Source organism: Populus alba, chromosome 12 (genome assembly GCF_005239225.2).
Source record: "Populus alba chromosome 12, ASM523922v2, whole genome shotgun sequence".
Taxonomy (NCBI): Eukaryota; Viridiplantae; Streptophyta; class Magnoliopsida; order Malpighiales; family Salicaceae; genus Populus; species Populus alba.
Genome location: NC_133295.1, coordinates 3,777,225 through 3,800,432, shown reverse-complemented (window position 1 = coordinate 3,800,432; position 23,208 = coordinate 3,777,225). Strand labels below are relative to the sequence as shown.

At 31.8% G+C, this 23,208-nt stretch overlaps 4 protein-coding genes across 5 annotated transcripts; 3 read left to right on the top strand and 1 right to left on the bottom strand.

Annotated features, from left to right (window-relative positions):
• The first annotated feature begins 3,816 nt into the window (after nucleotides 1-3,816).
• LOC118044349 (kinase-interacting family protein) lies at nucleotides 3,817-5,217 on the top strand. Its single transcript, XM_035052613.2, has one exon. The coding sequence runs from the start codon at nucleotides 3,926-3,928 to the stop codon at nucleotides 4,949-4,951; it is 1,026 nt and encodes a 341-aa protein (XP_034908504.1). The 5' UTR covers nucleotides 3,817-3,925; the 3' UTR covers nucleotides 4,952-5,217.
• A 1,436-nt stretch (nucleotides 5,218-6,653) lies between these two features.
• Nucleotides 6,654-9,564, top strand: LOC118044350 (nascent polypeptide-associated complex subunit beta). The gene is made up of 6 exons (XM_073412893.1): nucleotides 6,654-6,738; nucleotides 8,057-8,124; nucleotides 8,569-8,717; nucleotides 8,822-8,878; nucleotides 9,108-9,146; nucleotides 9,242-9,564. The coding sequence occupies exons 2-6, from the start codon at nucleotides 8,057-8,059 to the stop codon at nucleotides 9,406-9,408; spliced, it is 480 nt and encodes a 159-aa protein (XP_073268994.1). The 5' UTR covers nucleotides 6,654-6,738; the 3' UTR covers nucleotides 9,409-9,564.
• A 2,284-nt stretch (nucleotides 9,565-11,848) lies between these two features.
• On the top strand, nucleotides 11,849-14,506 carry LOC118044351 (methyl-CpG-binding domain protein 4-like protein). Of its 2 annotated transcripts, XM_073412911.1 has the most exons (4): nucleotides 11,849-12,327; nucleotides 13,792-13,988; nucleotides 14,096-14,144; nucleotides 14,284-14,506. In XM_073412911.1, the coding sequence occupies exons 1-4, from the start codon at nucleotides 11,959-11,961 to the stop codon at nucleotides 14,293-14,295; spliced, it is 627 nt and encodes a 208-aa protein (XP_073269012.1). In that variant the 5' UTR covers nucleotides 11,849-11,958; the 3' UTR covers nucleotides 14,296-14,506. The 2 variants fall into 2 exon arrangements, with proteins under 2 accessions (XP_073269012.1, XP_034908506.1); XM_035052615.2 differs by having other exon boundaries at nucleotides 11,854-12,327; nucleotides 14,096-14,506.
• Nucleotides 14,507-20,450: 5,944 nt separating this feature from the next.
• On the bottom strand, nucleotides 20,451-23,013 carry LOC118044352 (large ribosomal subunit protein eL19y). Its single transcript, XM_035052616.2, has 5 exons — nucleotides 22,799-23,013; nucleotides 21,966-22,088; nucleotides 21,250-21,563; nucleotides 20,766-20,827; nucleotides 20,451-20,676 (listed from the first exon to the last, which is right to left on the bottom strand). The coding sequence occupies exons 1-5, from the start codon at nucleotides 22,908-22,910 to the stop codon at nucleotides 20,652-20,654; spliced, it is 636 nt and encodes a 211-aa protein (XP_034908507.1). The 5' UTR covers nucleotides 22,911-23,013; the 3' UTR covers nucleotides 20,451-20,651.
• Nucleotides 23,014-23,208: the final 195 nt, after the last annotated feature.

The window sequence follows — 23,208 nt, the reverse complement described above, 5'->3', positions numbered from 1 at the left end:
TTTCTTCTCACATTCTCTAAAAAATTTATTTTGGTCCAAAAGTTCTTTTTATTTTTATGAACATGAAATACATTCTAAAGTATAAAGCAATATAATATTTAAGTTTTTATTTAATATAGAAATCATACTTTAATTATAAAATTCAATAAAATAGCATAGCCATGATAATATTGAAGACTGAATTGTAAAAAACAAGGAAAAATACATGTTTGTTCTCACATTCTCTAAAAAAATTATCATGGTCTAAAAGTTCTTTTTATTTTTTGAACATGAAATACATACTAAAGTATAATATAATATAATATTTAGGTTTTTATTTAATATAAAAATCAGATTTTAATTATGAAATTCAATAAACTAGCATAGCCATGAAAATCAATGGCCCAATAAAGATCCTAAGTTAATAAACACAACAAGAGTTAAGGGTTAAGGATATGTTTGTTTTTTAAAAAGTGGTTTATGAGAAATTAATTTTTAAATTTTTTTATGTTTATTTATCATTAGGAAAAGTTAGTCAACAAAAAATACTTTTCAATCAAAGAAAAATTTGACTTGGTTTTCAGGAAAATGTTTTTTTTTTATTTTGGAACGGAAAAACACTTTTCGAAGTTGTAAAAAATTTAAAAATATTATATTATTTGTTGATTATATCAAATTTGGTCCTTAAACTTTTGATTGCTATATATATATATATATATATATATTGTTTTGAATATTTATTTTTCAAATTCATCCCATAGAATTTAATTTTTATATTAACTTTAGTCCTCATTTTTATTTTGCTTTTCCGTTATTATTTTTTAATTGAAATTTTTTATCTATCAAATTTGGTCCTCATTCTTTTGATTGTTACTTATTTGATTTGAAATAATTTATGAAATATTGATTTTTATTATTTTAATTTCTTCATCTTTTAATTTTTTTTTAATTTTTAGATTTGATCTCTATTATTTTGATTATTATTTATTTTATTTGAGATAATTTATGAAATTATATATATATTTTTTAATTTTATTCTCATTTAAATTTTTAATTTATAAGATGTATTTCTCATTATTTTAATAAACTTGAAAAAATATAAAACATCAATAAGTTATTTTGCAGCTTCATTTTTCATGACATAACTAAATACTGAAAAATATTTTTTCAATTTATTTTTTATTGCACTACAAAACATAAAAAATAATTTATTTTTTTTAAAATTTATTATTTTTTTAAAACTGCTTTTCACTAAACAAACGGGTTAAGTATTTTATATGAAAATGGCCTTCCAGTCCACTGGATGAGAGGTAATTTCTTAACAAAGGATGGGTAAAATAATAAACTACACATTCACTTCCTCTTGACCATTGGCTAAAAATGATGATCGTTGACCAATGGCGGCATCAGCCACTCTCCAGGGGCAAAAGCTTAGAGATAAAGGCACCGTAGCTGTTTCTATCTGAAGCTCCTAATCTTTTGTCCACTGAAATTTGGGTTACATCAAACGAGTTGCGTGGGCTTCTCATAAAAGTACATGGCCCGCTCTTGTGAGCCCAGTATAGGCCCCAATCACTGCAAAGTAGCCCAATATGGAGTTGGATTCAAAAGATGTTGGCGCGGCAGCACTCCACTCTATTTGCTTTTAACAGCACCGAATGAAATTGCTTTCTAAATAGTATTTTATGAAAAACAATTAACTTTTTAAAAAAATTTAAATTTATTTTTAATATTTTCAGGTTATTTTTATTTTTATGTATTGGTATCATAGGATATTATTTATATCTTTAAAATGTTGGGGCGGCAGCACTGCTGTCAATGTTGCTTTATTGTTTTAGTTGTTGGATCTGTTTTTTAAAATATTTTTTAAATTATTTCTTGCTTAAGAAGAATTAATGTTTTTAATAGTGTTTATTAATTATTTTTATTTATTAATATCACAAATGAAAAAAATAAAAAATATATAATATTATTTTAATATATTTTACATTAAAAAAACATTCAAAATATACAATTAATGGATTTGAACAGGGGGTATGTCGCCATAAATGACATCATAATACAATTTAGGATCCTTTTACGAACCAGCCAACACTAAGTATTTTTTTACGAATGATTTTAAAAAAGTACCTCCCTCCCTCGTTAGTATATTTAAAGTAATTTAATAAATTCTTTAAGGTGCTAGCTTAAAATTTAAATTTAAAAAATTGAAAAATAGAGTATTTTTTCTCAACTATCAATCCAAAATTTTAAGGTTAGCAAACACCTGATGTGAAGCAACTTCCAATAATAAAACACTTCTATAAAAAAAAATCTATTTACTAAAAAAACAAATTCATAATAGGGAAATGAAATTGAACATAGGATCACGTAACAAGAGTAGTAGTCTTGTTAATGCTAGTTTGGAATTAAGTTTGAATATGTTTTTTCATTATTTTTTTAAAATTGCTTTAAATTAATTGGTTAATATTTTTGGAATCGTTTTCACATATGATGGTGTCAAAATAAATTTTTTAAAATAAAAAATATATATTATTTTAATATATTTTAAGTACAATATTTACAAGACTCTTAAACACCCCCTTTTAAATCACATAAATTATCATTTTTTTATCTCACCTTTTTTGACATATGTGGTCAAATATTGTGATATAGGGTTTTTATGAGTGTGTTAGCGGTTGCTTTTTAAAATATTTTTTTATTTAAAAATATATTAAAATAATAATTTTTTTATTTAAAAAAATTATTTTTGATATTAACACATAATCTGAAAATAAAAAATAAAAATTTAAATTTTTTTAAAATACTTTTAAAAAAAAAATATATTCATAATAAAAAAAAGACAGTGAAAAATTTATTGCTATCCTCATATTATAAAAAAGTTTGAGAACCCAAGATAAAGTTTCATTTTAATCCATGTAACCTATAAACAAATATTTATTTATAAATAGTGCTTATATTTTAATGATGAAGATCTTTTATAATCTTTGTTCAATACATGGTTTTGAGTGTTTTGTGAGTGTAGATAATGATTAGTTTTTAAAATATTTTTTATTTTAAAATGTATTAAAATAATATTATTTTTTATTTTTTAAAAAAATATATTAATAAAAAATTAAAAATATATTAATTTAAAAAAATTAAAAACTTTTTTAAAAAAAAAAAAAAACATTTTTTTAACGCAATGCCAAACCCTGCCATTATCCCATTTGTCAACTTCTGCAATTTTGAGTACTGCAATATTCGTGCAGTTTTTGTTTTTAAAGTTTAGACATTTCACTGCAAAAAATTGGAATCCCATCAGCCATCATCACTTCACTGTCACTCTCCCAGTCCAATGCCTTGTTGCAGTGTCCATTTGATTCTTGTAACAGAGACCTCCCCACACGCAAATTCTTATCGCCAAAAACCCAAAATTTTATTCTCCGTTTATTTATGCTGCGTGTTTGAATTTGCGTGACTGGTTGTGAATCTGGAACCTGCATTAAATTCCTCAATTAATTTTCAATAATTACAGAAAATCTAATCATCGCAGTAGAATGGGATTTAGTCCATGTCATGTCTGGAAGGCTAGCAACCCACAGGGTCCAAGGAATTCACTGATGGGGCCATTGGAGCTCAATCTTGATGTGACCACTGGATCTAAACGTTACACAATGGCTCGAGTGGGGGGATTGCAATTTAAACATTCAAATACGACTGTCCAGTTGCCATCTTCACCACTGTTTTGAAATTTCAAACATACATGTTCCTTTCTAACTTTTGTCAGTTTCCTATCTTAAAAGTTCGAATTTTTTGTCAGTCTTTCCGTGTGTAGCCTGTGAGCTAGAGATCATGACTGTACAAAGGGGTCCATTGCTTGTTGAGATGGATGTTGCTTATATAAAGATCCATCCTTGGCCACCAAAAAACTTTCAGCTTGCAAATCGTTCACATTTGAACTAGAATGGGGGACTTCTCTTTACTTCAAAACACCCCGGTTGAGTTACCTACAGAGGGAGTTGATGAGAGAGTGAAAATGTTGCTCGAGTACTTCAAATCAGAAGAAGACATGGGATGTGGCGACAGCTTTGCAGAGAGAGCTGAATGGTACTATCAGAAACGCCCTCAACTTCTTGCTCTACTTCGAGACTTGTACAATGGGTACGCTGCCTTGGTGGACAGATGCAGTAGATTGGAAAAGAGCAAGAAACTTAGCAATCATTTCTCATTTCCGATGTTAATGGCTCTTGATGATGACCGAGATCAAGAAGCTAGTGGTGGATCTAGCAGCAGCCAGTTTCTTGATTGGGATGCTGAGAGTTCTATGTCTTACCAACAACCAACAACCCCCTTTCAAGATGGCAGTGATACCGTTCTTGGCATCGATGAGGTTGTAGTTGATCTTGTAATGAAGAATGTAGAGAATGATGTATTAGCAGACCAGCTTAGTGAAATGGAGAAGCAGCAGCAAGGCCAAGAATCAATATGGAGAAAAGTGGAGTTATTAAAGAAACTTCTTGAGGTGTTAGAGTCAGAGAGGATAGTGTTACTGAATGAGAATGTGAGATTGGGGTACAAAATGCAAGCTGTGTTGGAAGAAAACAAAGGGTTGGCATCTGAAGCAGTGTTCTTCAAGAGGAAAGCTGGTGAGCTAGCTAGGTGTGTGTTAAAGATGAGGGAGGATCATAGGGTGTCTATGCTTACTAGAAAAATTGAGGATCTTCAAGGACAGATACATGGGTTGGAGATGAGAAACAAGGACTACTATCTGCAGTTGTTGAAGAAGGAGCTGCAAGAAGAAGAGAAAATCAGCAGCAGAAAAGATGACGGCGTCGCTTTTGTTGGCTGTTGCTTTCAAATAGAGAAGCTGAAGTTGAAGAAAAAGGATGGAGCTTCTGTTAGTAAAGGAGGTGCAAAGAGACGGCCAAAATGGTGGGAAAAGATCAAGAGCATGGACTTGTTTATGTGTGGCGTTCGGTGTTCCCCTTGACATTCCATGGCTACCTCCCCTGACTGCTACCGCTGCTGCATCGGACGGGAGTTCCAGGCAGATATTTTTAGTTTTTTTTTTCTTCCTCTTTTTGCTCATATCAATTAAGTATGGGATAATACTATCTGATGTCTTAAATTCTGTTTAATCCTAATAGAGATAGTAATATTTTATCTAATTAGATTTTCATATATGTTTTAGCTGATGCTCAAAAGTTCGATGGAAAAATGTTGATTCTGGCTTAAAAACTCAGTGGATTGTTTGAATTTGGCGAACAGGTTTTTCGAAGAAATTTGAGAATCAATGCCTAAATTGCTTATGGGATATTGAAGATGCAATTCTTGATCATGCTTGCCTACTAAACAAGTAGAATTACCGCAGGATTTTCATTTTGATGTTAAAAAGTTTTTGTTTTGTCTTTTGTATGCAAGGAGATAACATAATGACGTCAACAGGTAAGCTCCCCCATGATTACGCCATTGTTGCACAGATGAAGAAACAGGCCCCAAACAAAAGTAGAGCAGTAAAAGAGAGCGTATAACTCAAATAATAGGTTTGGATACTCATGTTTTTAAAATTTAATTTTTTTTTATTAAAAATAAATTTTTTTATATATATTTTTAAATTGTTTTGATTTGTTAGTCTTAAAAATAATTTTTTTAAATATAAAAATTTTTATTTTAATATATTTTAATACATAACATATTTTAAAAAATAATTATAACATATTATCCCAAAACATATTTTAAAAAATAATTATAACATATTATCCATACTGTTAAGTAATAAAGGACTTGGTCAGTAAACAATCAGTTTCAAGTAAGATATTTTGAAAATCCAATGGATATTGTTCTGGCTTTCTTATATTTCATTTTTTTTATTTGAAATAAAATTGTTATTGATCTCTTTGTGATTTATTTGATGGCTGCTACTCTTAATGATTATTTTTAAATAATATAAAAACATCAAAAATATTAATTTTAAGTAAAGATAAAAATAAAAAAGTTTTAAAAATTTTTTCAAAAGCTAAACAAATATATTTTAATAAAAACATTAAACACAATCTAAAATAAAAAAAATCATTATCACCCAACTTTTATAAAATATAAAAATTTATTTTAATTTTTTTTTCTTGATATAAAAACAAATTCAATAAGAGAAAAGAAAAGAATTTTAAAAAAATTAAAAATATCTTAAAAAAATTTTTTAAAGAGAAAATAATTAGTTGTCGATGTATTAAATGTAGCTTTAATATGTGTTATTAATAGTGTTATTTTAGAAAATATTTTATTTAAATATAATAATATTGCAAATATATTCTATGCTTTTAACTTAAATCAAATATTTTTATATTTAATTTTTTTTATTATTATTAATACGAGCACGGATAATATGCATGGATTGCAGGGTATAGAGGCCAGTATAAAGCCCATCTATTAATTGGGCCATGCAATTTGTGGCCCAAAACGCACTTTTGGCGTGTCGAAACTCGAAACGCGGCCTTAATGTACGCTTCGAAACAGTTAAACTTAAAACTTGAACACAGAGGCAGTGAGAGGAGAGATGCTAAAGTGCACAGCAAAAAAAGAAGGTGTACAGAAAATATTCTCAAGATGTTGACACGTGCAAATACATTGCATACGCACCGTCAGATCTACTGAAATGATTCTCTTTAAAAACGCTCATATACACAGCGCATAAAAAGGGTCTCCCTTATCGCCGCCTGTTATTGAGAGCTGAAAAAACACTCTCCTACCTATCTCCCAAAACCCGATAAACAAACAAAGGTAAACTAAAACCCTAAAATCCCTAGATTCATTCATATTGTTTTACATTGGCTTTTAATTCCATTGCTGTTATCTTTCTGTTTTTTTGGATTTTTTTCATGTCTTTCCATGTTCAAGTTTGCATCTTTTTATTCATTTCTAGTTAATGCCATTGTAATTTTGTTTAAGTGGTTTTTGGTGATATGGTTTCTGCTTGCTGCAGCCTGTAGAGCTTGATTTCATGGTTTTTGTGGTTTGAAGTGAAAAGAAACTGTTAATCTCTGTTTAGGGCTTTTGACTATGATGTCTAATGAAGTTGTTTTGTTACCCATAATGTGATTAATTTGGTTTGTTTTGAAGTTAAACTATCAAGATTTGAGTGAAGTACGAAAATTTAAGCCCGTTTCGAAGTATTATTACTGAAGGTTTAATAATGGTTTTATCTGCTAAGTAAATTGATTAACTAGTTATAACTGGATTTGCTATTTTGCTTACTTGTTTTGGTGGACTGTGTTTCTTGAGTCTCTGGAACTTGCTTTATAATCTCTAGTTTGATAAGAACTTGTTAGCTGTTAATTCTTGCTCTCCCAGTGTTGCCTATAATTATTATAAAACCACCTGATTATACCAAAGCATAAAATCAAAGTAGTTTAAATTACAATCAAAACCAAAATTTTAGAGTCTTAAGCTTAATCATGTGGAAGCTGTTTTGGGAGGATTTAGTGGATATGATTTCTTCCATTTGGAAGCTCTAGTCTTTTTTTTTTCTTTTTTTTTTTTTATCAATTCTAATTCCTAAGCTCTTATGATATAAACACGAGCTTATTTTTTGTGGCCTTTAGTTCATTCACATTTTGCTCCTTCATCCCTTTTATTTTCCAGATTTTAGTCAAACCTGGTATATTAGTAATAACAGGTAAAAGAGGGTCTGAGTTTTACTGCTGTTTGGGACTTTTGGGGGGAAGGGAGATGTTAGGACCCATGATATTCAACAAAAGGTGCTGACAAATTGCCCTGAACATGGAATGTTAGACTTTTGGTGCCAGGCTATTTTCTCCTTTGATGTCTTCTATATATCTATTATATGAACTAGTAATTCAATTTTCTCTATGGTTTTTAAAAAAATGCAGTTTTTAAATTGTCACCTTTACATTATATTATGTTATCATGAATGCTTAATGGAACATGCTGGCGATTAATAATCTTGTTGTGGTTTGATTCTTGCTGTATACTAGGTGCTTTTGTTCGAATTCCTTGTAAACATTTTCATGTTCGGGTTTTAATTGGTCAATGCATTGTACAATTCTTTACTTTGTAATCCTTTATCCCTTCTATAGAGATGGATCGGGAGAAGCTTATGAAGATGGCCACTGCAGTTCGCACTGGTGGAAAGGGTAGCGTGAGAAGGTGGGAAGACTATTCCATTGCAACTATTCTAGCTCTCACTGTAATTTATCAATTAGCTAACTTATATTGTGTTCGCATCAAGTAGCTGAGTAATGAAAGAAGTGTAAATTAATGGAAGTAATTGTTTTAAGTGAAAGTGCCATATCGGACATTCAGCTGAGCAGCATACTGAATGAGATTTGTGTGGGTCTGGCTGTGTGCATGTTTTATCTGTGTTCTTATGCTGATTACAACTTGAATGGTTTTCTGGCTTGTGAGAAATATCTGTTGCCTGGTTCTATAGAGTATTGCTTGCAGTTGGGTATTTTGCATTGAAAATCTAAACATATGTTTCTATGAAGCAATTGAAGCTACTGATAAAGAAAGATTACATGGCTGCTGTGTTGTACGCATCTGTTGTGTACTGCTAATGAGTTTCTTTTGAATTTGTACCTTTAACTGCAGGAAGAAGAAAGCTGTCCACAAGACTACTACTACAGATGATAAAAGGCTTCAGAGCACCTTGAAGAGAATTGGAGTGAACGCCATACCTGCAATCGAGGAAGTCAACATATTCAAGGATGACATAGTCATCCAGTTTCTAAATCCCAAAGGTGAAGCTGACTACCATAAATGGACATGATATGTTCATGCTCACATCATTCATATCCTTCTGATCAATTAGTGGCTAATTATTATTTTGGTTTTAATTTTGCAGTGCAAGCATCCATTGCTGCCAACACATGGGTTGTCAGTGGTTCTCCACAAACTAAGAGTATGGCTCTAAGACTTTCTATGTAAACCCAGAAATGAAAAGTAAATCATTTCTGCTAATTGGTTGAACACAAAGAATGTTCCACTAACCCAGTGGCCAGTGGTTAAATATTCTTGGTCTTGCCATGTTGAGTTTGGTTTTCTCAAAGGAAATACAACTAATTGTTAGTTTACTCATTTAGTTTGCATGAAATTTGACATGCAAATTTGTTGTGATTTTTCCTTTTCAGAATTGCAAGATATTCTTCCTCAAGTTCTTGGGCATTTAGGTATGCCTTTTTGAGTTTATTCTCTGTAATCATCTGTGAATTGTAACTGATACTCGGTAATAACTACTACTTTCTTATGTTTCTCTGATCTGTAGGTGCTGATAACTTGGACAACCTGAAGAAATTGGCGGAACAGATCCAGAAGCAAGCGCCGGGTGCAGGTGCGGCAGCACAGGACGACGACGACGACGACGTCCCAGATCTTGTGCCTGGAGAGACCTTTGAAGCTGCAGCAGAGGAGGATAAAGCTGCTGCTTCTTAGAGAGATTTAAAACGATTTTGTGCTATTTCACATGCTTCCTGTGATTTTGAAGTGTTATCCATTTTTTTTTTAATTACATCGTTCTTAATCTTATGTTCTCTGCGACTCTTAATGGTTGTTATGTTGAGTTTTCGATCCAATATACTTTTTCTGAAATTCGTGATTGATATTTTCCTGGTTGAATGTAAGCACCGTGACCACGGCAATGCGCGAATCATTATATTATAAAGAAATTAAAGTCTCTGAGGGGGTTTAATCCCGTGAAAAGCTCTTTGGAGCTCTAGTTTAGCTGGTTCAGGCTAAGAAATCACAGGTTTTGCTTGGAGGGCTTGGAATGCTAGACTTGTCAGTTTGTTCGGTGAATTGCTGGGACTTGATGTAGCCCATGTTGGATTAATATTGTTCTAGGTTGGAGCAGTGAACTTATTTGGAAATTGTGTATAAAAACAAAGATTAATTTTACTTCCTCACCTAGCAGCTGGTGGTCCTGGTTTTCCCTACTTTGTATGAGGCGTTCTTCATCTAATTCCCTCTGTAGAATTGAGCTTTGACAGTATTTATTATGCCCTTCTAGAGCTGGAGATTCTTGAAGAATCTTTTCTACTTTTAGACACAGAGGGTGTTTTGCTCTTTCTGTTCGTGTAGTTTAAGACTTGAATGCACCGAGGATAACTACAACATAGGTGGTCTTTCTATTTTTTGGGTACTCTAAAATTTATGTTGTTGTGGTCTCTGAACCTATTTTTTTCAATTGCATTTTCTACATCATATTGACATGATTTTAAACCTCATAATTTGTTTTATTTTGGGTGATCTTGTATTTATGATATAAAAAATGTCCATCCATTAAATTGATTTGATGCTTGATGTTGCAATTTTTTTTAATTAAAAAATTAAAATAACAAGGATTGAATATAACACAAAAAACACCAACCCTTTTTTCTCTTACTTTTCATGGGCATAGAAAACTACAATTTAGTTCTTGAAGTTTTTATTATATATATATATATATATATATATTGTGTGTGTTTATGTTTTGAGAGTCTCACATTTCAGTCCTAAAACTTCATTTTTTATAAGTCTTATTCCTAGAATTTGAGAGGGGAGAGAGTAGTATAGAAAAAGTGAGGAAAGAGAAAATATTTGGTTAACTACATTCCACCTATCAAAAAAATTAATTTTGATGTCGGATGAATTCATATCGAAGAAAAAGGTTTATAGAATGTATATTATTTTTAACAAGTTGTAAAAAGTAAATCAAGATTTATAAAATTATTTTTTTTATTTCTTTATATTTTATTTTTATTATTAGAGTTACTATATGCTTTTTTGGTGTTTGGAACGAGTTTATTTAAGTTTCTATAATATTTTTTTTGATATTTTTATATGAAAAAAAATTAAAAATAACTGAAAAATCAACAAGAAAATAACATATCATTTGTTATATATATACATTAAAAAATATAGATAGATGATGTGTCATTTATTCATTGAAAAAAAAGGTTGATAGGCTTGCATCTAGGCCCATACATGCTTGGTTTTTTTTTCTTAGATATCTTTTTAATTTATTTTTTATTTTTTTAACAAAAAAATCTCTTCAAATCACTTTATTAAAATAATTTGTAATCGACTATCTATGTATGCCATTATATTTATGAATATTATAACTTTTTTAAATAATATTATCTATTGCTTTTTGAATAATTATGCGTTAGTTTACTATGTAGATGTTTTTTTTAAAAATAACCTCCATCAAACACTAGGCTAATTCCATCACATATTTGGACTCCCAGCTTGCAAAATACAGGATTGCCTCTGCTTTTGGTACTTCATATCTTTCTATTTGTCCCTGAGAAGAACTCAACCTTCTCCACGTTACCAAAGCTTTTGTCAGCAATGGAGTAGCCACTGCAATCCGAGAAATGAGGATCAACTTTTATTCCATACTGCATCAGCTTCACGTATTTTCTTAGACACTCTCACCATGGCATGCTTTGATGCTCCACATGCACGAGGAAATTGCAAATTATAGAAACTAGACTCGGAAGAAAAGAAAATATATACATCGTCTTGACTGGAATCATTATCCTGGCAGCATGTTTAGCTCTGAGATTTGAGATTGATGCAGTGCTTTTTAACTTTTATTATTATTATTATTATGAATAGTTTAATTTAACATGTTAATATGGTGATTCGTTAATCTAAAATTTAACTTTAATAGAGTTTCAAATTAAAATAAAAATTAACCTGATTAATCTAAAAAAAAATCTATTTATAGCTTAATTAAAATGATTAAAATTTAATTTAAATTAATCCAAATTAATCCATTTCATTTATAATTTGGATCGCGAGCCAATCCCGAGTTTACAAAGTTTGATTATGATACCACAGTCGCTAGCCTTTTCGTTTACTCATGTTGGGATGGTGGCTGTGAAACTAAGAATTTAAGCTGCAAGCCTGCAAGGGGTGTAATGGGCCTGAAAACATTGGATTGACTACAAAACAGTCCAGCTGAAGGAAACTGCATAAGACGAGCATTTCTGACACTCAATGGCAATGGAGTTGAGCATGGAAAGCTCAGGAGTGGGCGAGCTAGACTTAGAAGAATGCAGCAATTCCAACAAGGCAAAGAGGAGAAAGAAGAAACCAATTTCGAATCGGGAAGAAGAAAAAGAGAAGGATGTCAATGTCATTGGCAGGTCTAAGAAGAGGAAGAAGAAAGAAGGGACAAAAACGTCACTTCATTCTGCTACTACTAGTCATTATTACAACAAGTTTGATGAGGCTTACGAAAGGAAAACAGCAGACAACACATGGAAGCCACCACAATCTGAATTTGGGTTCTTGCATAATCATGCACATGACCCTTGGAGAGTTTTGGTCATTTGTACGCTCCTTAATCGCACTGCTGGTACTCGGGTACTCTATATGCTCTCCAAGTCTCAGTCTTTTCCTGTTCTTTTGGTGGTTTTCTTTTCTTCTTGAAATTGATATTTGTGGGTATGCGTGAATGTTAACCTTTTTTGCTGATTACTTTGTGAACTTTAGTTGTTAATGTACTGTTGATAATTGGGTCTGGGTTTGAAGACTTGTTTGGATGTTGTAAATTAAAAAGTACTGAACTTCAAACTAAAAAAAATTGAAACTTTATGGTGCTATTTATCTGTAAAAGATCTTGGAAATTGTTTCCCTATACAAATAGGAATGAGGATGAATGATTCATGTAGCTCGTGCAGCCAATTTCGGATTTACACTTCTTTAATTGTCTGACAGCTTCATAGAAGTTGGAAGGTTTTCTTTTTTGGACCACTAGGTTGTGTACTTTCCCAGTGTTTCTGAATAAAACTTCAAGTAATTGTAAGCAAACTTTATACCGGCCTGAGAATTTGAATGCATGGTTTCATTTCTTTTGTTAAAACACCAGCCTTTTAGTTTTGTACCTATCTATTGTCTGGTGACAGGTGCTAATCCATTTCTCTACCATGTTCTATGTAATTAGAAGCCAAGAACAATCAGTTCATGTCTTGCAAATTTATGTCGAACCTGCAATTAGGAGACTATATAGGTCTAGATGTAGTCTTTATGGAAAGAAAAATCCCTGCCTTTGTTCATGGATTGCAAATTTATTTGCTATCATTCTTGTTCCTATAAGACTATGGTGATGGCTCTCAACAACTACAACATCAAATGTTATTCAAAGATTTTATTTATACTGCCAATTGTGTCATCTTTTTGAGTGCCTAAACAGTTGCTCACCACCCAAGCACACAAGCAGATGTATGCCTCTTAGATTCTGGGGATCATAGCTCATTAGATTCGATTGGTAAATGTTGATATTATGGCAAGATGGGGGAACTGGACGGGTATAAAATGGAAGGATAGATGTTGTACTGGTTATTGTGACTTAGCATTAAACATTAAGTTTTCCATTTTGGAATAGAGTTTCTTTCTTTCTTTTTTGAATAGGGGAGTTAAGCTATAAGAATAAGAAGATTATGATATGAATGCATAAATATGATTGAGCATCATGAAGCACAAGCCTTGATTCCTCGCACAATAGAGACCTGGTTGGATTTCTTCCCTTTTGAAACCCCACCCACCCTCTCAGTTCCTCTACAGGCCTTCGGTTAAGGATTGGTTTGGTTTTGTGGTATTGCTTGATTTGGTTCTTGAGTAGCAATCCTAATCTGTATCTCAATTTATCCCCTTCTCCTATCATTATTTGGCGGAAAATTGGGATGAATGTAGCTTACAAAACCTTTTTTCAGTATTCTTCATCCACTTAATTTCGACCTGATTTCAAATCCCTTGTCAAGCATGAAGGGACCACTGCATAAGCATTGATGCAGTCAGTTTACTTAAATAGAACATAACTAAATACAGGCTGAAAGAGTTGTAGCAGACCTCTTTACTCTGTGTCCTGATGCAAAGGCTGCCACTGGGGTTGCCACAGAGGAGATTGAAAGAGCAATTAAAAGTCTAGGTTTACAAAAGAGGAGAGCAAAGATGGTACAGCGATTATCTAAAGACTATTTACAGGAGGACTGGACCCATGTCACTCAGTTGCCTGGTGTTGGAAAGTAAGTGTAATTATTATTTTTTCATCATGGTAGATACTTTCTTCCCTTAAAACTGTGTTAACTTTATCATGGGAAACTCAGATAAACTTTTCTCTAATTTCTTGCAGGTATGCTGCTGATGCATATGCAATATTCTGCACCGGAAAGTGGGAGCAGGTTAGACCAAATGATCACATGCTAAATCGTTACTGGGAATACCTTTGCAGTACCAAGAATGCTTTGTCATAAGCATCAATCTCTTGGAGGAGTTTTTGGTTGTTAGTGCATCAGCTAAATGCTTGCAATTGAATACCAGATAAAATGTTGATCAGAGGGGCGCAAAATCTGTAGTGGATGGAGCTATGAACTTGTTAGTTTCATAGGAGTCCACATTTTGACGTCGCATGAACTCAGGTCAAAACCCCCCTCTATGTACACTGTTGTTTCCCTTGTTGTCCTGATTATGGATTTTTGAATCTGTCTTTTCTTGAAACTCGATTTCTATTTTCTGGTAAGAAAACGAGGAAGGTTTTTGTGCTGATTTGTTTTCCAGCTAGTGGCACATTTGCCAGATTTTACAAAAAAACTGCAGCATTTAATAGCAGGGTGATCATTTTTGGTTTGGTTGGGTTTTTATAAAAAAAAATGTAACCAAATTGAATTTTTTTTTTAAAAAAAAAACCGAAACCAAACTAAAACTGGTTTGAACCGACCGGTTTCGGTTTGGTTTTTTATGACAAAAACTGGTTTGGCTTGGTTTGCCTCGGTTTTTTTCCCGATTTAGCTCGGTTTTTCTGTTTTGGCTTTTTTTTTTTTTTCCGGTTTGGTTCAGTTCGGTTTTTTTGGTTTTAGGATTATAAAACCGAACTGGTCAGTTTTTTTTTTTAAATTTTAATTTTTTTTTTCATGATTTGATTTTTTCAATTATTTTTTTTCTAATTTTTTTAGTTTAATAGATTTTTTGAATTTTTTACTTACCCTTGTCATGACTCGCTCTTGAAGTTTTCTTGTTTCACGAATGCATTACTTTGTGTCTAAATTTCTTGTAGGGCACTCTAAGCCATCTTAGACTCGTCTCCCTTCCTAGCAAGTGGCTTAAATGCGGAAGTACGTTTTACACAAGCCATAAAGCCACTGTCAAGTTGCTCGAGAATTAGAAATGGTTCATCATCTTGGGATCGAAAATGGGTTGGCGTTTCATGTTTTGGCATGCGATCACACGAAGCATTAATTACAGATATTGACCTCATAGTAACATGGACATGTCTATAAACCACTCCAATCCAAAATACATATATATGCAGACAATATTGTTGTCTTCAACACCTTTATTCCAGCTTCTTCTTTCTTTTTTTTTTTTTTGGTTTTTAGCAGAGTTATTATTATTATTATTATTTTTGATAAAGTAACAATGAATAAAATATTTAGGGATATAGTCACAATTTCACGGGTCTTAGATGGAAACTGTGACACCTGAGTTGTAGATACCAATTTTGTTTTATTAAATGAACTAGGAAAAGAAAATATTTAAGGATATAACATAGTTTTATTAGTTACAGATAACAACTTCGATACACGAGTTGCATGTCACACATGGCATCTATAATTTTTTTTTTAAAAATTTATATTCATAGCCCTTTTTCTCTTTCTTTCCTCCTCTCTTTCCTTCTCCCCACAACCACCCACCCCTCCCCTCTCACTATTGCCAGCCAGCGACCTTTCTTTAACTCTCTCTCTCCTCATCGTGGATCATCCATTTTCTGACCACAACATCCACCACCGGTCACCATTAATACCCACATTCTACATTTAAAGGTATATTAATCATTTCTTATCTATCAATTTAATGTAATTAATGTTAATGTGTGTTAATTTGATTTCATAGAATGTTAGGGGTTTGAATTAGGGATTATGTTAATTAGATATAATTTGAGTTGATAATTAGGTTATTTGTAAAATAATAAATGATCTTGTGTTGTTGCTGATTGTTAATTTATAAAATTATTTTGTTAGAGTTTCTTTATTTAGGTTAAATTATGGATTATATTGAATTACATATAAAATAAAAAATTGGCTATGAAATACATGAATTTGATTGATAATTTTATTATGGTAGTGAAATTTGATGAATTTAGGTATTCGCTGATTAATTTGATGTCTTTAGATTTTAGCCGATTATGTTATTGTTATAATTTTATTGATAAATTATGTATTTGGATTAACCCCAAGATATTAATAAACTAGAATTGTGTTTTGTTTTGTTTTGTTTTGTTGTGTTGTGTTATATGATAAAATGTCTAGTAATTTAAAAATATTATGCTTCTAGTATAATATTATTGTCAATACCGACAACAGTATCACTTATAATGAAGGAAGTCATGAGTTCTTAACTGCTACATTAGACATATACGGGATATCTAGAATGTTATGTGATCGACTTAACTGGAATATGTTTAAAATAAAAGTTGAAATTACTCGAAGAATGTTACAAACTGGGTTCAGTCAAGCTCGTTATTTCAGTGTACCAATATGTAGTAATGAAAGTGTGAATTTAATGTTTTGGTTTGCGATGATTAATTGGATTAATATGCTAGAGCTTTATTTGAATAATAGATCTAGATAAAGAAACTCTTTTAGTATGAAGTTGACCCAAGTTCCAAGTAACTCCTAGAGAATCACACAAGCATTATAAGCAGCTGGTCCATCTAGGTTAGGTGGCAATGTAAGTAGAAAAATATCAATGTAGCAAATTGTTAATGTGGAACCTCGGTTAGATATGACATCGGCTTCATATTTCTATGTAGAATCTAAACCAAGTGACAATGAAGATGATCATCACATTGATATAGTTGATGTTGAGGAGGAAGATGGGGATACCGAGTTAGTTGAGCATGTTAATCACTATATGGCTCCTCTTACTCCTGAAGTTAAGGTTGTGAGTGCAGATAACCAATATATATGCAATGTCTGGGCTAATACTCGTAGGCATTCAGGTTTATTAGTTAATAAATTAGAGATTGAAAAAAAAAAATCAAAGCCAAATATGAATGTATAACTATATATTAAGATGTGGCTTATAAAGAGCTCATTGCAATACAAGGTCCATCGTTAAACTAAAACTTATGTGTTAGTTGCAATGTGTTTAAAAACTAGTTTGTAGATTGTATTTTGCATGAAGAATATCACCAAAAGTCTAATTCATGGGAAATTTTAAAATTTAAAGGGCCACACATATGAACCCTTTTATTTTGAACATCATCATCAGGTTGACTCAGATTTCACTTACTGAGGTGATGTTAACAATTCTGAATAAGGAAATTTAAGTATGAGTGTTGCAATGGTTCAAGGTACTGTGGAGAGGGATTATGAGCATTAGTTCTCCTATTGGAAGGCATTGATGACTAAACAGAAGATATTATAGCAGTTATTTGGTACACATAAAGAGTCTTTTTAAAATCTACCTAGAATGTTGATGGCTATTAGAGATTTAAATTCAGGAACAATTATCACTTGGGATCATAAAATGCTTGATGACAATAAAATAATATTTGGGAGAGCTTTTTGGGCATTTGGTGCTTCAATTGACGGGTTTTAATATTGTCATCCTCTAATTAGTATTGATGATACTCACCTTTATGGCATGTACAAGAAAAAGTTGTTGGTTACAATTGTTAATGATGTAAATAATGAAGTTTATTCATTGTTTTCTGCTATTGTTGAAGAAGATACACACAATAATTGGAGTTTATTTTTAGATTTGCTTCGTCAATATTTGATTGACGGTCACACCAAATTATGTATTGTATCAAATATACATGCATCAATTAAGAGTTTCATGGCACGAATATTTCTCGAGCTTGTTAGATATCATCAATAATGTTCATGAAACTTTGTGAGTAACTTTAACATTAAGTTAAAAAATGTTGCCTTTAAAAGTACGTTTCATATGACATGTATTAATACTTCTAAATAGCAATTTGACATTTTATATGAGGATTTGATGGAGATTGATAGTGCAATCAGAGCATGGCTAAAAGTTAAATCTATATAAAAAAAGTCAATGTCAAATGATTTTGGTGGTTGTTGTCATGGAAACACGATTACAAATTTATCAGAGGTTTTTAAGAATGTTTTAAAAACAGTTCATGGTTTGCTTGTATCATCTATAGTGTAGATAATTTTTTTAGATGTAATGAATATTTTGTGGATCGTAGAGAAAAAGTTGATTTTTTTTTAGTTGTGATGTATTGTGGCCTCCAAAGGTTATTGCTAATACAATATCTTATAGATCACACGTGATTTCTCTTTTTGATTTTGGAGGTAAGATATTTTAGCTTGAGGACACCTCTAACAATTGGTTTACAAAGAATTGATGGAAACAATTAACATTAATAAAGCAAATTGTACTTGTGACAAATAGAAATTGTATCATCGACCATGTTCACACTTGATTGCATGTTGCACTTTATGAAATGGACTATGCAATTTATTGATGATTTATAATCCAACTTTTCATACAAAAATACATTTAGTCCTCATTTTTAACTGTTACATGATACATTGTCATGGTTTGCATATATTAGTTCAAATGTATATGGATGTCCAACTAGATGGAAAAAGAATAAAGGTCAAAGAAAATCCGTTTGTCTACATAATGAAATGGATGATAGAAAGAGGCACTCACTAAATAGATATGATATATGTGATTAAAGGGATCATAAAAAAAAAAAACTTGTGAAACAAGACAATATTTGTTTTTTTTATTTGTTTTAAATTATGTAAACTTCAAATATTGTTTTTAATTCAACTATATAGATGTTCAATTGTATTGCAAAGGCCAATAATTTATTGATATAGGACCTTTAGGAAGGCATGATTCGGTCTAGACTATGTTCTACTGCTTCTGGAAGTGTTAACAGACAGACCACCTTGTTGTTGAGGCAAGATCTTGATGATAGGTTGGTTCTATATATGCAGAAAAAACATTGTTCTGATGATATTTAGAGCGGCAAGTTCAGATCATTAAATTAATAGCATTTTTAAATAATTATTTTAATTACGCATTGTAAATTAATAAATTTTGACGATTATAATTGTTTAAATAACTAAATTGCTTGATTTTCAAAGCGTTGAATCCTGTAATACCTTGATTGCATACACTGATGGAGTTGCATGAATGTGTTCATCCATTTGTTATCAACACTAGTTTTATTTAAATCAATCAAGCATGGCATACAACATAATTATAAGTATTATATATAGTTCATGTTATTATATGTTATAAGAATTATAAATAAATATATAGTTAATTTAATTTCAATTAAATGTTATTTTAATCATTGATTACGTGAATTGTGTTTTTGTTACTAAAAAAACTAGTTATTTGAATTGTATGAATTGTGATTTTTCCAAGCAGGGAGTTAGAAAAAACTATATTTAGAGATGTAGCTGAGCAAAAAAATCAAAAAATCGATTAAACCGAAAAAAAAAAAAAATAACTGAAAAAACCAAACCGTGAAAAAAAACCAATTAGAATTTTGAAAAAACAAACCGGTTCAGTTTCGGTTATATAAGTTTGAACAAAAAAAAACAAAAAAAAATAAACCAAAAAACCCAAACAAAAAAAAAAAACCGAAAAAACCAAACCAAAAACACTAAGCCAAACCAGTAAAAAACTGAGCAAAAAAAAAAAAAACTAAGCCAAACTTAAAAAAAACTAAACCAAACCAATTTGAATTGATTTTTGTTCAAAAAAATTGAATTAAAATCGATCAGTTTGAAACCGATTTCAATTTAAAAAAAAAATTTAGTTTAATTATTTTTTTTAATATATAAAAAAACCAAACAAAAATAATCACTTTTAGAGAGTGCCAGTTGACATTTATGACATTTGCAACTGTCTAATCTCGTGTATAAAAAATGTGATTATTAAGTCACAAATATTATCTAAGACTCTTATTATATTAGACTCGTGTTACAGATATTATTTGTGAATCTCAAACTGCACATACTTCCGGGTGACGACTCTCATGTTACAAATGCTACTATCATGATGCTATACCATGACTCAATCAAGCGTGCCAGTTCCCCACCTAAATTACTCTTTCGCTTTTGCTATTTTATTAAAAAAAAACAATTAACGTGCTAAGTTAAAAAAAAAAAACACTCTTAATTCTAGACAGGGAACTAAAAACGATACTTAAGTATGTGTTTCTGACACAAGTGTAACTAATGAATCCCCATCATCAATTCGGGCAAATCCAAATACACTGCCCTGTTCCATATCCACATTTAATTTTGAAATAAATATTTCGTGCCCTATCCTCGCATCATAGCTGATCTCTTGAAATTGACGTCGAATAGATCCTACAATTCAGGAATTTTCATTCTTTGAAACAATTCAGCTGCCACCATACCACATGCCCCTTGAGAAAGGAAGCACCAATGGCCTGGTATCGTCATTTAAAGAAATACAACAAGAAATCCAGAAAAACTCCGAGAAATTGGAATTTTATCAAAGAACAATAATTAAAAACAGATTGCTAAGTGCAAAAATATGTTCATCATCCATCTACGATATAAATTAACGAGGTCCAAGCAACATAAAAACACACGAACAAAACTAACACCAAGGACAGATTGATGATCTAAAGTCACGAATCCTTGGAGCTCTTAATTTGGTTCTCACTTCTTGGATTTCTTTGATCCCCTGTATGCCAAAAAAAATATATATCAGGCCGTTGAACCGCAACAAGTGGGTTTTTAATGCATGTAAAATTCTGTCAAAAAGATGCTTACTGGGCTGGTTGAGGTGCGGCGGCGGTGGGTGGTGCAACTACTGGTTTCTCTGCGCCAGCTCCCTGAGCAGAATCAAAACAAAAATATTTCAGCATCCCTTGCAAAATTGGGAATCCAATTGGTATCCGCATAAAAATTCTGATTTTGATTCTTTTATAAGATTCAATTGAGAATGTAAGAAAAGATCATCAAGATTTGAGCAGATTGAAATTCACCCATAATCATTGCACTTACCACATGATATGAATTGAAAACTCACAAAATGATCCTCTAAACACTTATTACAAGATTATGTGACTATAAGGATCACACTTCACTTGTCAAGAGCACTAAACAAAAAGAACCAAATCTTTGATATTTCCGTGTTCCTAACATGGTTGTAACAGGGAAATACAACCAAGGTTCAACTATCTTACCAAACAAATCAATAAACAATAAAATTTCAAGCAACGAGTAACTATATCAATGCTGCTATACATCTTACCTGGGCATAACGTTCCTCCCTCCTAGCAAATTTCCTTTCTCTGCTTGCCTTGTTCTTTGCCCTCTTAGCCTCAAACTGGTCAGACAAAGTCTTCTCTCTAGCCTTTTCAGCCTTTGACTTGTGAATGCTCTCCATAAGAACTCTCTTGTTCTTGAAGACATTACCCTTCACCTTCATGTACATGTCATGGTACATGTGCTTGTCAATCTTCTTTGACTCCCTGTACTTACGAAGCAGACGCCTGAGGACACGCATTCTCCTCATCCAGAGAACTTTAGTTGGCAACCTAGCCTCCCTTGTACCCTTGCGCTTACCTAGAGTAGTTTTAAAGAGCTTTGTAGTCAGCAAACTTTTTCCCACATAACATATAGGAAATGAACTAGCCAAAGACAAATGATACGAATAAAAGAAATCATGGCACCATTCCCAACGTAATTAATAGGTATGTCATCTAAAACTTTCGGTTTCTCTATTAAGAATTTTTTTCACATATTTAGTAAATCGAGTTCAAAACAAATATTAATGAAAGTGCAAGATAGAGACACAAACAGAAGAATATAAGACATGAACAGTGGCCTACTTCTACAAAAAACACTTGGTTTTTTTTTTTCCAAAAAATATTTCATAGAGCTCCATTCTTCAAAAACTCCCAAGCTCAAACATACAATTAAAATTGCAAATACTCTAAATAGTCAAATGGTTCAGATTAAAAATACCATATCCAGAGTGCCTTCCCTTTCTCTTGGCTTCCTTCATGCGACGGGCACGAGATCGAGAGTGAATCTTTGTTGGCTTCCTGATGATGAAACCATCCTTTACCAACTTCCTAATGTTTTGGCCTGCGTTGTACAAAGTGAATGCATATATCAAACAATACCCAAACAGCAACTGTTCCCCACTACGCACATATGAATTTATTGCTATAAGCATCAATGATGGTGCATGGCAGTTTCCATCGTGTCAGAAATTGAGGCAACCAAAATACAACGTTGGAACACCAAAACCAAATCAAGTACAAACGAAGATGAATTTTATAATTCTTACAAAAACTACTTCATTAAAAAAATGACAAGTATTTTACCACCCCTCCAACCCTGTTGGAAAAAAAACTAATTCCTTTATTAATTTTTTAAAAAACAATAATGCACAGTATATTTTTTCTATTTTCCAAAAATTGATAACAAAATCTTATTTTTCAGAAGTTTCTCAAAAAATAATTAAAACATTTATCATTACAGAATGAGAATAGGGGGGGGGGTGCTCAGATTCATTTTTATCTCAAGACCCTTGAATTCAAATACTAAAATACATTATCTATTGATAATCGTATATAAAAAAAAGTAAAAAAAAGACATCCGAAAAACGAAACTTAAAATCCATAATTTCTCCAGTGAGATTAAATTGCAAATGGGCTCCAGAATCTAAAAAGGACGATTAACAAATGATTATGATTATTATTACTATGATATCTTGGACTACTACAGAATTCCGGAATCACCATTCCTAAAAGTATGTTAATAAGAGAGAAAGAGAGGGAGAAGGAACTTACGAGAGTTAGCCATGGAGATTTCGTTGACTTCATTTGGATCAAGCCAAACCTTGCCTTTCCCACACTTTAGAACGCTAGCGGAAAGCCGCTTTTGGAGCTTCAACGACACCATCTCCCTGTTTCTTGATCGCTCTCCCTCACACTTTGCAGCTGGGAGGATAGCGGAAGCGTTTTATCTGAAGCGGAAGCGGCTGTTTATAGCATGCTAGCCCTAGTTTCAGTAACTTCCCTCGCTAGGGTTTTTCACTCTGTAGGCTTCTTTGGGTTTAAGCCGATGGGCCTAAACTTATTCGATAGAATTTTCTGTTTTAAATTGGAGGCCCATTAACGGGTTAGGCATATATAGGAAAGCCTAGAAGGCCCAATTAAATTGTTTTTATACTTTTTTTTTCTAGTGAGAAAATTAAGAT